The sequence below is a fragment of the Macaca thibetana genome, chromosome 7 (assembly GCF_024542745.1).
Source record: "Macaca thibetana thibetana isolate TM-01 chromosome 7, ASM2454274v1, whole genome shotgun sequence".
NCBI classification, from domain to species: Eukaryota; Metazoa; Chordata; class Mammalia; order Primates; family Cercopithecidae; genus Macaca; species Macaca thibetana.
Genome location: NC_065584.1, coordinates 39,998,526 through 40,012,527, shown reverse-complemented (window position 1 = coordinate 40,012,527; position 14,002 = coordinate 39,998,526). Strand labels below are relative to the sequence as shown.

The window sequence follows — 14,002 nt, the reverse complement described above, 5'->3', positions numbered from 1 at the left end:
TGGCACTGGTAATGACTCAAACAATGAGACGTTATTCATTCTCCTTTCAGCCTTTCCCATTCCATCCCTTTGGTTAACTGTATCTTTAATACCTAAAAATTACTAATCTCCCCTTTGAACAAAAATAGAACAGGCTTCAGCTTCAAAACAACAACATCTAACTAAAACAGTATTGTCTTCATTGTATTTTCTGATCACTTATACTACAGGTTTTCCATCTAAAAATATGATAGCAAGTTTCATTTTTAAATAACGTTGTTTTAAATAAATGTATTTTACATGAAATAAGTTGACACAAAGAAAATGTAAGTGACAAGGCCAGGCACAGTGGCTCACGCCTGTAATCCCAGCATTTTGGGAGGCCGAGGTGGGCAGATCATGAGGTCAGGAGATCAAGACCATCCTGGCTAACACAGTGAAACCCCATCTCTACTAAAAAATACAAGAAATTAGCCAGGTGTGGTGGTGGGCGCTTGTAGTCCCAGCTACTCGGGAGGCTGAGGCAGGAAAATGGCATGAAGCTGGGAGGCGGAGCTTGCAGTGAGCCAAGATTGTGCCACTGCACTCCAGCCTGGGCTACAGAGCGAGACTCCACCTCAAAAAAAAAAAAGAAAAGAAAATGTAAGTGACATAATAATGATACTTGGATGGCAAAAATTATGAAGGTGGTACCAGAATGCTGTCACCTGGTAAACATTTGTATGGGGCAAAGGCATACAAATGCCTTTCCTGGTTAGTCAGGGGGGTGAGGTTCTGGTGCCAGGTTCAGGCCTGACTCAGCATGTAAACTTGGATAATTTCCTTCATTTCTTTGGGACTGCACCTCCTCCTTCACTGACTATAAAATGAGGAAGTAGGTCATCCCTTCATATCTAACAAGCAAAAATTAACTCTGTTTATGAGGAGCTTGATTTTTTAAAAACAATTTATACATCCAAATGAATGTTCTCCCTGGAAATCTACACATAATCTACTTATCACCACAAAGTTACCATCGTTTACAATGTTTGTTTGTTTTTTTCAAGACAGAGTGGAGTGCAGTGAGGTGATCTCGGCTCACTGCAACCTCCGACTTTTTGAACTCGTCTTTTGGAAGTACCTTCATAGTCTGGGGATATAGTCTTTGTTTCTTTTTTAAATTGTGGCAAAATACATGTAACATAAAATTTGCCATTTGTAAGTGTATAGCTTAGTGGCTAGGTACATTCACACCGTTGTGGAGCCATCACAACTAACTGTTCTCCAGAACTTGTTTATCATCTCAAACTGAAATTCCATACCCATTAAACATCTCCCCATTCCATGAATTTCACTACTCCAGGTACACTGTTAAGTGGAATCATACAGTATTTGTCCTTTGTGTGTAGCTTATTTCACTTAGCATAAAGTCAAGGTTCATCTATGCTGTAGCATGTATGGGGATATGGTCTTTTACAGCTATGTATTTTTCAATGTGACGCCTAAACACAAGCCAGCAGCACTTCCACTAACTAAAGAGCAACCTTTTTTTTTTTTTTTTTTTTTTTTTTTTTTTTTCTGGAGACAGAGTCTCACTCTGTCGCCCAGACAGGAATGCAGTGGCTTGGTCTCGGTTCACTGCAACCTCCGCCTCCCAGGTTCAAGCAATTCTCTTGCCTCAGCCTCCCGAGCAGCTGGGGTTACAGGCGCCCACCACCATGCCTGGCTAATTTTTTTGTATTTTTAGTAAAGACAGGGTTTCGCCATGTTAGCCAGGTTGATCTCAAACTCCTGACCTCAAGTGATCCATCCACCTCGGCCATTCCACTGCAAAGAGAACAGATGAGCTGGGCTTATGAAGAAATAGTCTGTGGGTATTCAGTTGCTGTCCTGAGATTTTCTTAGATGATTTGTCTACTCTGATTTTCATCTTAAGACCTGACTTTTTTTTCAGACTGTGCCTCACTCTGTTGCCCAGGCTGGACTGCAGTGGCATCATCTCAGCTCACTGCAACCTCCAACTCCCGGGTTCAAGTGATTCTCGTGCCTCAGCCTCCTGAGTGGTGGGATTACAGGAGTGTGCCACCACACCCAGCTAATTTTTCTATTCTTTTGGTAGAGAGGGGGTTCCACCATGTTGGCCAGTCTGGCCTCATGTGGTCCACCCACCTCTGCCTCCCAAAGTGCTGGGATAACAGGCGTGAGCTACTGTACCTGGTCAAGCCCCGACTTTTGAATCCAATCCTACATAAGATGTAATGTCACTGTAATGCTTTATATGGATTTACATTTTGTTAACCACAACAGCATCTAATGTCAGTTGTATCTTTTTTTTTTTTTTTTTTTTGAGACAGTTTCACTCAGGCTGGAGTGCAGTGGCATGATTACGGCTCACTGCAGCCTCGACCTCCCAGACTGAAGCAATCCTCCCACCTGCTCAAGCAATTCTCCTGCCTCATCCTCCCAAGTAACTGAGACTACAGGTGCAAGTCACCACACCCAGCTAATTTTTTTTTTGATAGAGATGGGGCCTCACTATCTCATGGCAACCTCACAAGTTGCCGAAGCTAGTCTTGACTCCTGGACTCAGGCAATCCTCAACCTCAGCCTCCCAAAGTGTTGGGATTACAGGTGTGAGCCACCACACCTGTCCATGTATCCTACTTTTTAAGTGACCATAAATCATTTTAGATGCATATGTTCTATAATCTCAACTTGAGACCAAGTTCCTCTGAAACACATAAATTTATTTTGTCATTTTTACTGTGCCATAGATCCTAGAACTATAAACCTCCTTAGATACGGCTACTGCCTGAAAGCGCAAATGACAACACACTCTTTACTACGTCTCATTCATTGTTGTGTGACACCCCCTTAATATACACAAGATACTCCAGACATTTTTCTCCATATTACTCACAAAACCCATGGCTCTGTTTGTTGTTTTAAAAAAAAAAAGTAGGGGAAGGTTCACCACGGCAAACAGTATGACTCTTGACCATCTATGATGTAACTGAAATGAGCACCAAAGCAGCTATTACTATCTGTGAGGGGGTTGTGTTCTTAGCTACCAGTACTGAAATAATACCTTCAGTCAAAAACGGCTACTTCCACGGAGCAGTATTATATCACTTTGTAATAAGCTGTCCCAAAAGTGCTGAGCATCATCACTGCTCTGAGTCCGCACATCTCCAAATTCAGGCATGCTCACTCCTGATCCAAGCCAGACAGTAGGAAGCAGTACTGTACACATACGTACATTCCCTTCCTAGCTCGTTCCTTTCCTAGATTTTTCTACAACTGTGTTTAGTCATAAAGTCTCCTCCTTTATTCTTCCTTTGTTAATGGGTATGAAAATCTGCATTCTCAAGAGGCAAATTCTAGAATGATTCCAGGAAAGTAACTACATAAATGAAAGGGGGAGAAGAAGACCACAGAACCTCTCTCCTTTCACTAACTTCTGTGTGCTGGAATATTCCGTTTCCTACCTGATTTCATAAAACACTTTCCTCTTATGAGTGCTCTATAACTTAACATACTTTTTTAAAACAAAATGCCCCTCAGTTGTGTACCGTATACAGTTGTTTACTGTACAGAAAAGCCTTGGAACTTCACTACATTTATGAGATCCTTTCTGGACTTCTAAGATTTAAAACAAAACAAAACAGAAGCCTTTGAAATCATTTCTTGTGATAATAAAGCCAGGGAGGCAGATTATTCAAGAAGCTGATCTCTACCCAACTGAGAGGGATCGACAGCTGCTTTTCAAAAATTCTTCAGGCTCAGAATTATGAAACCAATGAATGCTAGAACTAGGATGTACCTCAGCGATCATCTAGTCTAACTTCCTGCCTTTACCACTGAGGACACTAGACCCTGGAGAAACGGAGTGCCTCCCCAGTCGTCAGAACAGCAAATGTACGGCAGCACTAGTTCTGGAGTGCAAGTCTGCTGACTCCCAGTCCAAGGCTTTTCTGTACAGTAAACAACTGTATACGGTACACAACTGAGGGGCATTTTTGTGCGCCCAGGGTATAGCCTTTAACAACTGGAAAAAATTTGCTTAAAAAACAAAACACCTCTTCCTCTTTTTAGGGAGTTAGAATTGATGTCACAATCAGCAAGGTGGCATCCTGGGAAGAATGTGCACCATGAGCAAGAATGAACCACTTCAAATACCATTATCCCCCACCCCACAAGCCTGCCCAAATCAGTCACATGTGAGGGACTCTCTGGGACCAACTCTGTCTCCTTTGGGAAACTGGGTGGATGCTGACATGGAGTAAAATAGAAACAGACAGCTCTGAAAAACAGAACTACAGAAAGCCTACCTTAATGTCTGACCAAGGTGAGCAGCCTCTCTTCCTTATGGGGGTTTGAATTTCCAGTCCAATAATGCCTAATCTTGGCCCTTTAAAGTTGTGGAAATAACTTCAGTTTCACCAGCTCATAAATATGTGGTTACTTTGCTTTTGGCGCCTCACTGTGGCAAAATGGAGGACTTACACCCTTTATTTCTATACCTTGACAGTTGACTAGATCCCACACCATGCAGGAGTTAAAAGCAACAGATTCCTCTCAACCAACCTGTTTTCTCATCTGCAAATAGGGACTATAAGACTACTGACCTCATAAGGGTTGTTTGAAAGGGTTAAAAGAAATAATACACATAACATTCACTTAGCAAGTGCTAAATATAAGGGCTCAATAAATAGGAACCACCATTGTTTCTGAAAGTAAATACTTACAAAAACCTAAGAGCAAACACAAAATTCAGTAGAAAATTTGAGGAGTTAGAATAGTTGAAATTCTACAGTCTATAAGTAATTAGTGTTTATCGGTCAGCTGACTACAGTACTCCATAGTGATTATTTTTTCTGGCTCCAAAAATAATAGGGTCTTGTGTTATACATACTGATCTAAATGATTTAAAATGGAAAACTTTGAATATTTTTACGATACCCATTAAGACATATGGAGAGACGTCTTCAGGTATGACAAAAACAAAACTAGAAACCATGACCACAGGCATTTAACATTATTGATTAGATTAAGAAATTATAGCACATTATAGTACTCCAAAGTAATTGGAGAGAACTCTTCAGAGATTGTAAAACCAAGACTAGAAATTATGGCCATATGTACTTAATGAGATATTAAATGGATTAATAATTATTGTATGTGGTAATGGACAGTCACTGCCACAAAAACTTCCTAAAATAGGACACATTGTCTCTAATATCCTTCAAAGGCAGAAAGTGAATGGAGACTGTACTTTGGAGAAATACTGTTTTTGTTGTTTTAATAGGTAGAATATACCCATTTTTAAAGTAATGAAAATGTGGACAACAGTAGAATAGAAACAAATCACAATCATATATTAATATTTTCTTTCCAACAATTCACACTACTCACATATTCCATCATCCAACAGATACCTATGGAGCACCTAGTCTGTGCTAGGCATCTGGTTCTTAGGAAACACAGTGAAAAAAAGACATAATATTGAGCTTATATTCTAGCTCAGTGGCTTTCACACTTGGCCTTCATCAGAAACCCCCTGGAGGGCTGTGAAAACACACTGCTTGTTAAAAGTTTCTGATTCAATAGGTCTGGGGTTGGGCCCAAGAATTTGCATTTCTAACAAGTTCCCAGATGATGCTGATGCTGCTGGTTCATGGACCACAATGAAACCACTGTCCTAGTGAAAGGAAGACAAACAACATACTGTAAATATCATAAATGTACTAAGTGTCTAATACGTCAGAAAATAAGTGCTCTGGAAAAAAAAAGAAAAAGGTAAGAGTAGTTGTATACAGGGCTGGTATTCTTAGTTTTCATTTAAATAACACGGCTAGTAGTTCTATTATCTATATTACCAGTATTCTAAGGACTTTACATATATTAACTCATTTACTCCTCACAAAAACCCTGTGAAGTAGACACTAAAATTTATCCCCATTTTTCAGGGAAAACTAATTGGGTTAAAGTAACCTGTCCAAGGTCACACTGCTACTAAAAGGTGGATTTAAACTCAGGCAATCTGGCTCTTGAATTCTTGCTGTTAAATATTATACTATATGGCCTCTCAATTCACATATTTCTTCATAAATGTTTTATTATTAATTTTAGAGACAAAGTCTTGCTCTGTCACCCAGGCTAGAGTGCAATGATATGATGACAGCTCACTAAAACTTCAAACTCCTAGACTCAAGTGATCCTCCTGCCTCAGCCTCCTGAGCAGCTGGGACTACAGGTGAGCAGCACCACACTCAGCTAATATATATATATATTTTTGTAGAGATAGGTCTCACCATGTTGCCAAGGCTGGTCTCCAACTCTTGGCCTCATGCAATCCTCCTGCCTCAGCCTCCCAAAATATTGGGAATACAGGCACGAGCCACCATACCAGAATATTGGGATTACAGGCATGAGCCACCACACCTGGCCCCCATGTTTTATTTTATTTATTTATTTATTTATTTTTATTTTTATTATACTTTAAGTTGTAGGGTACATGTGCACAATGTGCAGGTTTGTTACATATGTATACATGTGCCATGTTGGTGTGCTGCACCCATGAAGAAATACTCTGTGAGGCTAGAATGGACATATATTATGTCATGATCTCTGTTCTGCAGGTACCTTTGATATTCTCATCCACAACCCAAACTCTGCCTCTCCTCTTATGTTTCTTATTTAAGTTCATCGTTCACCCAGTTGACCAAGTGAAAAAATGCAGACACCCTGGAATCTTTCTTCCTAATTTCTGCCTCAAAACCACCTCTTGGGCCGGGCACTGTAGCTCACACCTGTAACCCCAGCACTTTAAGACGCTGAGGTGGGTGGATCTTAATTAAGCCCAGGAACTCGACAACAGCCTGGACAACATGGGAGACCCTTACTAAAATTACAAAAAATTAGCCAGGCCTAGGGGCATGCGCCTGCGGCCCCAGCTACCCAGGAGGCTGAGGTGGGAGGATCACTTGAGCTTGGGAAGCCAAGGCTGCAGTGAGCAGTGATGGTGCCACTGCACTCCAGCCTGGATGACAGGAGACAGGAGTGAGACCCTGTGTCAAACAAATTCCTGTGTTACCAAGGCAACTGCCCAAAAGGCTCTTAACACAGTCCCCTATACCCAGATTCTTGAGATCTCTCTCATCCTCTGTCTAGCCATTAATGCCCTCCTTCTAAAAGAAAATCCACATCAATCAACTGCTTTAAGTCCTTTACTGACTTTCCATATCAAGTCCAAACGTCTCAATGTCACACTAAGATCCCCTCACAATCTGGCTGTTTCACCTGCCCCATCTACTACTACTTTCCCATATACATTCTAAGCTCCAGAGTTGGGGGTATTCCATTTTTTAACTCCTGTGTTGCCTCTTTGCATTTCCCCTGTTTAGCAAACTCCCATTTAACCCGTTATATTCAGTTTGAAGTTTTTTGAAGCTTCCCCTCTCTTCCCCATGCTCAAGTCCAGCCTTTTTTATGGTCTCTGAGAACTTTATTTTAGAATTAATCACACACTTTGTTGTAAGTTTGTTTACTTTTTTTTTTTGAGATGGAGTCTCGCTCTGTTGGCTGTAATCTCCACCTCCTGGGTTCAGTTAATTCTCCTGCCTCAGCCTCCTGAGTAGCTGGGACTACAGGCGCATGTCACCACACCTAGCTAATTTTTGTATTTTGAGTAGAGACAAGGTTCCACCATGTTTACCAGGATGGTCTCTATCTCTTGACCTTGTGATGCGCCCGCCTAGGCCTCCCAAAGTGATGGGATTACAAGCATGAGCCACTGTGCCCAGCCGTTTGTTTCTTTTTAAGGTAAGTACTCTGGAAGTCTTCAGGACCCAGACAGTGGCTGATACATAATAATTCTCAGTGTTTATTGAAAAATAACTTAATTCAATTACACAGCATAAGCTACATGCAAGGGCTGTATTATGTACATTATGCTGTGCCTAATAATTCATGATGGGCATTAAAGTGCTGAAAACTTTATAATGTGGTCTCTGAACTAGAAAAAGATGGATTCAGAGATGAGGCACCATGTGTTTGCTTAGATAAATTCAGTTTATTCAACAAATACTTATTGAGCAGTGTGAACGAGGCAGTGAATAAGAGGTAAAGTTGCTGGACTTCTTATTACAATTCTAGGGATATGTATATACTTTATTTACAACTATGTCTGTTGCCAGCAACTTAGAATATTTTGTGGTTGGGGCCGGGCGCGGTGGCTCAAGCCTGTAATCCCAGCACTTTGGGAGGCCGAGACGGGCGGATCACGAGGTCAGGAGATCGAGACCATCCTGGGTAACACAGTGAAACCCCGTCTCTACTAAAAATACAAAAACTTAGCCGGGCGAGGTGGCAGGCGCCTGTAGTCCCAGCTACTCAGGAGGCTGAGGCAGGAGAATGGCGTGAACCCGGGAGGCAGAGCTTGCAGTGAGCTGAGATCCGGCCACTGCACTCCAGCCTGGGTGACAGAGCGAGACTCCGTCTCAAAAAAAAAAAAAAAAAAAAAAAAAAAAAAGAATATTTTGTGGTTGGGTAGAAATTCACCTATTTCTGCTGAGCACAGTGGCTCACGCCTGTAATCTCAGCACTTTGGGAGGCCGAAGCGGGTGGATCACTTGAGGTCAGGCGTTTGAGACCAGCCTGGCCAACACGGTGAAACCCCATGCCTACTAAAAATACAAAAATTAGCTGGGTGTGGCAGCATGCGCCTGTAATCCCAGCTACTCGGGAGGCTGAGGCATGACAATCGCTTGAACCCAGGAGGTGGAGGTTGCAGTGAGCTGAGATTGTATCACCGCCTGGGTGACAGAGCAAGACTCTGTCTCAAAAAAAAAAAAAAAAAAAAAAAAAAAATCACATATTTCCGACTGTCCTCTTTGCAGGATGGAGAAAAAGGCTGGGGAGACAACAAACGTGAATGTAACTATCTTAGCTTTATGTTGCTATAACAGAATAGCTGAGTCTGGGTAATTTATAAAGAAAAGAAATGTATTTCTCAGAGTTCCGGAGGCTGGGAAGCCCAAGGCTGAGGCGCCTGATTCTTTCAAGGGCCTTCTTGCTACCCATGTGTCACCCTATGGCAGAAGGTGGAAGAGCAACAGATCAAGAGAGCAGGCAAGCAGGAGAGGGCTGAACTAACCCACTCTCTCAGCAACCAACCCACTCTCAGGATAACAATCCAATCCCTGAGGATGGAGCCCTCATGGTCTAATCATTTCTTATGGGTCCCACCTCTTAACACGATTAAAATGGCAAATAAATTTCAACATAAGTTTTAGAGGGGACATTCAAACCATAGTAATAATGAATTCAATTTTCTATTTTTCAAGCAATGTTCTTTTGCATTATTTAGCCTTATAGAAATGGGCATTGCAAAAATTAACTCAGTGCCAGGTTGAAAATGCAGTCTACTTTTTTTTTTTTAGACAGAGTCTTGCTCTGTCATCCAGGTTAGAGTGCAGTGGTGCGATCTTGGCTCACTGCAACCTCCAGCTCCAGGGCGCAAGTGATCCTCCCACTTCAGCCTCCCCAGGAGCTGGGACTACAGGCACGCACCACAATGCCTGGCTAATTTTTGTATTTTTTGTAGAGATGGCGTTTCACCACGTTGCCCAGGCTGGTCTCAAAATCATTCAATACAGCAATACTCCTAACTCAGCTTCCCCAAGTGCTGGGATTACAGGTGTGAGCCACCACGCCTAGCCTGCAGTCTTTTCTTTTCCTTTTTTTTTTTTTTTTTCTGAGACAGAGTCTTGCTCTGTTGCCCAGACTAGAGTGCAGCGGCAGGATCTCGGCTCACTGCAACCTCTGCCTCCTGGGTTCAAGCAATTCTCCTGCCTCAGCTTCCTGAGTAGCTGGGACTACAGGCAACTGACACCATGCCTGGCTAATTTTTGTATTTTTAGTAGAGACAGGGTTTCACTATGTTGGCCAGGCTGGTCTTGAACTCCTGACCTCAAGTGATCTGCCCGCCTCTGCTTCCCCAAGCACTGGAATTACAGGTGTGAGTCACCGTGCCCTGCCTGCAGTCAACTTTTCAATCACATAAATCAGATCCCACAATGGTTCTGCACAATATATTTTAACTGCATCCCATCATATTTAGAAAAAGGCACAAGTCTTTCACCATGGTCCACAAGGCCCTACATGATCTGGCCCTGCCTACCTCTCTCCTTTGCTCACTTCATCCCAAACAAATGGAACTTCCTGCTCTTCGTTGAACACACCAAGCTCATTTCCGCTTAAGGGCATTTGCAGTGCTATTCCCTCCTTCTGACACTCACTTCTCCCAGATTTCTGGTTTACTCCCTCTCTTCATTCAAGTCTCAGTTCAAATGCCATCTCCTCAGAGAGGACTTTCACAACCGCCCTATTTAAAACTGAAGTCCCGAGGAAAGCGGATCGCTTGAGGTCAGGAGTTAGAGACCAACCTGGCCAACATGGTGAAACCCCGTCTCTACTAAAAATACAAAAAAAATTAGCCAGGGGTGGTGGCGCAACTGTAATCCCAGTTACTCCAGAGGCTGAGGCAGGAGAATTGCTTCAATCTGGGAAGTGGAGGCTGCAGTGAGCCGAGATCGTACCACTGCACTCCAGACTGGATGACAGAGTAAGACTCTGTCTCAAAAATAATAATAATAATAAAATAAAACTGAAGTCCCATCCCCTATTCCTTTACTCTGATTTATTTTCCTGTATTCTTTAACACTGCCGCTTAATAGTTATATATTGTTTATCACCTACCCACTAGAATGGGGGCGTGCATGTCTTTTTCACTGTAATTTGCAATATTCACCAGCACCTAGAACAGTGCCTGGCACACAGCAGCCTCACAATAAACATATATTAAATACATGCATTTCATTCTCACCAGAGTCATTCAATTCCTATGACCTTGAGTAATTCGTTGAGCAAACACTCAAGCTCTGATCCTTAAATAAAAGCAATAAAACAAAGTTTTGTCCTTGCCATCAAGTTCTATATATCCGGAGGCCAAGAACTACATATAGCAGGTCTTCCTATGGATCTAGGGCCGGAAAACTCTAGCTCCTCCAGACAAAACTTGTAGCAACCTGAACCATGAAATGAAGGGGTAGTAAATAGTCTCAGCAGTAAAAACGTTCAAAACAAGACCACATCTAAACGCCACCATAAGGTTTTAAAGGCCAGCTCTCTACCCTCCAATAACAGGTATATACCAACGCCCCAAATTATGACTCCTTTGGGTTTTTAACCCTTTTTCTGTGCTACAGATCCTCTGTCAGTCTGGTGAAAACTAGACCTGTCTTGAGACTAGTGCTTCTAAATGCATAAAACAAACAAAAACAGCTACGAAAGAAACCCACGCTACATTACAGGACCGCAGATGTAAAAGCCCCTCTGCTCTGTTTGCCGCAGTGGAAAAAAACGAGAAGATGTGGAAGGCCATAGAAGGAACCCAGGGAACTGAACCCCGCGTCCCTGGGCGCGTCCCCAATTCACTCTCAGTGGCAGGGAGACCCGGGGTTGCGACCCAGCCAGCCCTAGGGGGCGTGTCTGAGGACGCGGAGGAAGGAGACGCGGGCCCGGGTCTGGGAGGAAGGTGGGGGAAAATTCCAAAGCGCGCGGGGCCGCGCTCCCCATGGCGTGGCCCACCCGCGCCTCACCGGTCCCAGCAGTCCCCAGCAGCCGCTCGGGCACCCCTTGTAGGTCTTCATGGAGGCCGCGGAAGATCTCGTGCAGCTTCTCGAAATGCTCCGAGGAGGCGGCGGAGGCGGCCATGGCGCAGGACGCGCTCGAGCAGCGGCCACCCAGATTCGGGGCTCTGGGCCCTCTCCTAGCCCGGCGGTCAGCCGCCTAGTCCCGTGGCCATAACGGCGACCGCCGCACCACCGCTGCCCAGGACGAGGCTCTTCCGGGGCCGCAGAAGGGTCCTCCCGAGCCGGAACGCCCACCCTCTCTAGCCCGTGATTGCGGGAGCGCCGGCGCGAAGGCCTGACGGGAAGGCGGCAGACTGCGCGGCCTAGGCGACTCCTGAGGGAGCGAGCGGGGCGAATGGTAGTCGCAGAGCCCGAGAAGTGCCCGGTCCGGGGTGGGGAAAGGCCGCAGAGAAAGGGCCCTAGGGGACCTGCGGGACGGGCAGCTCGGCCGCCTTCCTCCCGGGCCCCGCCGGCCGGCCAGGGGCGGGCGCTGCAGTGCACGCCGGGGGATGTAGTTTGACTCGGAGAGCGTCTGGTGCCGGAGTCGCGCGTTGCCCGGGGTGCCAGGTTTAGCCCGCGAGGCGACAGCGGGCTTCGGCCCGATTTGATGTGTGTTTGCGTCTAGACGTCGTCCTCACTGTCATCGCGCTTTGCTTTGCCACCCTGACCCGAATTCCTCATTTCGCGTCTTGACCGAATGTTAGCTTTAGGCCCTGGAAAGAGCCGGGCCGGGGGCTCTGCCTGCAGTCGGGAGGTGGAGCACTTTTCCTGGAAGGCCCAGCGGCTCCCCAAGCTTTCAGAGGTGGAACTCGGCCGGGCGAGTGGCTCGCGTCTGTAATCCCAGTACTTTGGGAGGCCGAGGTGGGAGGATTGCTTGAACCCAGTAGTTCGAGACCAGCCTGGTCACAATAGCGAGAGCACTACCGGAAACCCAAAATAGGAGCCGGGCAAGGTGGCGCGCACTTTTGGCCCCAGCTACCCCGGAGGCTGAAGCAGGAGGATTACTTGAGTCCACAAGGTTGAGATTGCAGAGTTCCCACCACTGCACTCCAGCTTGGGAGACTTTGCTCCCAAGTGGAGGGTGACCTTGTCTCCAAACAAACCCAAAAAACAAAAATTCAAAAGTGGAACCCAGTTAGGATGACCTCGAAATACTCTAGCTGCTAGGCTGCCTCGTGCACTTGTTCACAACAGGTGTTTGTCAAGCGTAGGCATTGCGAGGGATCTGGGCATGTTGGTGAATAAAACATTTACTCTCTGCTCCGGGGGAATTTATAATCTGGTGTGGAAGGTGGGCCTGGCTTCATTAGGTCTCATCTGCCACTAAGTGTCACTTGTTAACAATTACAAGGTCCTTTCCTGCACTCCATGGGTATAAATGCCGGTCTTCAGGTCGGGCATGGTGGCTCAAGCATTATCCCAGCACTTTGGGAGGCCGACGCGGGCGGATTACTTTAAGTCAGGAGTTCGAGACCAGCCTAGCCAACACGGTGAAACCCCCATCTCTGCTAAAATCACAAAAATTAGCCGAGCGTGGTGGTGGGCGCCTGTAAATCCCAGCTACTCGGGAGGCTAAGGCAGGAGAATCACCTGAACCCGGGAGGTAGTGGTTGCAGTGAGCTGAGATCATGCCACTGCACTCCAGCCTGGGTGACAAAGCAAGATCCTATCTCAAAAAAATTAAAATAAATTCTTATTTTCACCGATTTCACGGTTTGCTCAAGGTGTCTGTTCTCAAATGTTTGCTTGGGAGCTCAATTTTAAACTGCCTACAAATATTAAAAGATGTATGAATGCTCAGGAGAAAATGCTTTGCTAATTTATATCTCCTGGGCCCTCATTTTTATTAGATCAAGTTCATTGGCTGTTGATTCAGCACGCTTTGGTTGAGCTCTTAATATGCACTGAGCACAGACGTGACCAAGTCTGAGGTAACTGTCAGTATACTGTGTAAGTCCCACAACACAATGCTGGGACTTGTCACAGTACAGAAATAAGGGGCAGGTGCAAAAAAAAGATTAATAGCCTGGGGCCGGGCGCCATGGCTCACACCTGTACCCCAGCACTTTGGGAGGCCGAGGTGGGACGACTGTTTGAGCTCAGAGTTTGAGGCCAGCCTGGGCAACAAAGCAAGACCCTGTCTCTAATAAAAAAGAAAAGAAAAAAGAAAAAAGAATGGCCCGGGATGATCAAGAAATGTGGGAAAAGTATCTGTGAAGAGTGTCAAAAAATGTTAAGTAGGAAATGGTGAATGAATAATCAGATTATCACACAACCTAAATTAATAGCATGTGGATTGAGATTGCACTGTAGCTAGACTCTGGGACAAATTATTCTTTAGAATGAGA

General features: G+C 44.8%; 2 protein-coding genes across 7 annotated transcripts in view; one reads left to right on the top strand and one right to left on the bottom strand.

Moving 5' to 3' along the window:
- The window catches only part of VTI1B (vesicle transport through interaction with t-SNAREs 1B), a 125,804-nt gene that overhangs the window by 11,224 nt on the left and 100,578 nt on the right, over positions 1-14,002 (bottom strand). For 4 of the 6 annotated variants that reach the window (XM_050797076.1, XM_050797073.1, XM_050797075.1 and 1 more), the window contains exon 2: positions 11,622-11,855. In XM_050797076.1, the coding sequence (XP_050653033.1) occupies positions 11,622-11,736 (115 nt within the window). In that variant the 5' untranslated portion in view covers positions 11,737-11,855. Of the gene's footprint in view, positions 1-11,621; positions 11,861-14,002 lie in introns of those variants that run through there. The other 2 variants (XM_050797078.1, XM_050797079.1) reach the window with 2 other exon arrangements.
- Positions 1-14,002, top strand: part of RDH12 (retinol dehydrogenase 12) — a 340,678-nt gene that overhangs the window by 264,559 nt on the left and 62,117 nt on the right. The gene's annotated exons all lie outside the window — the stretch shown is intronic.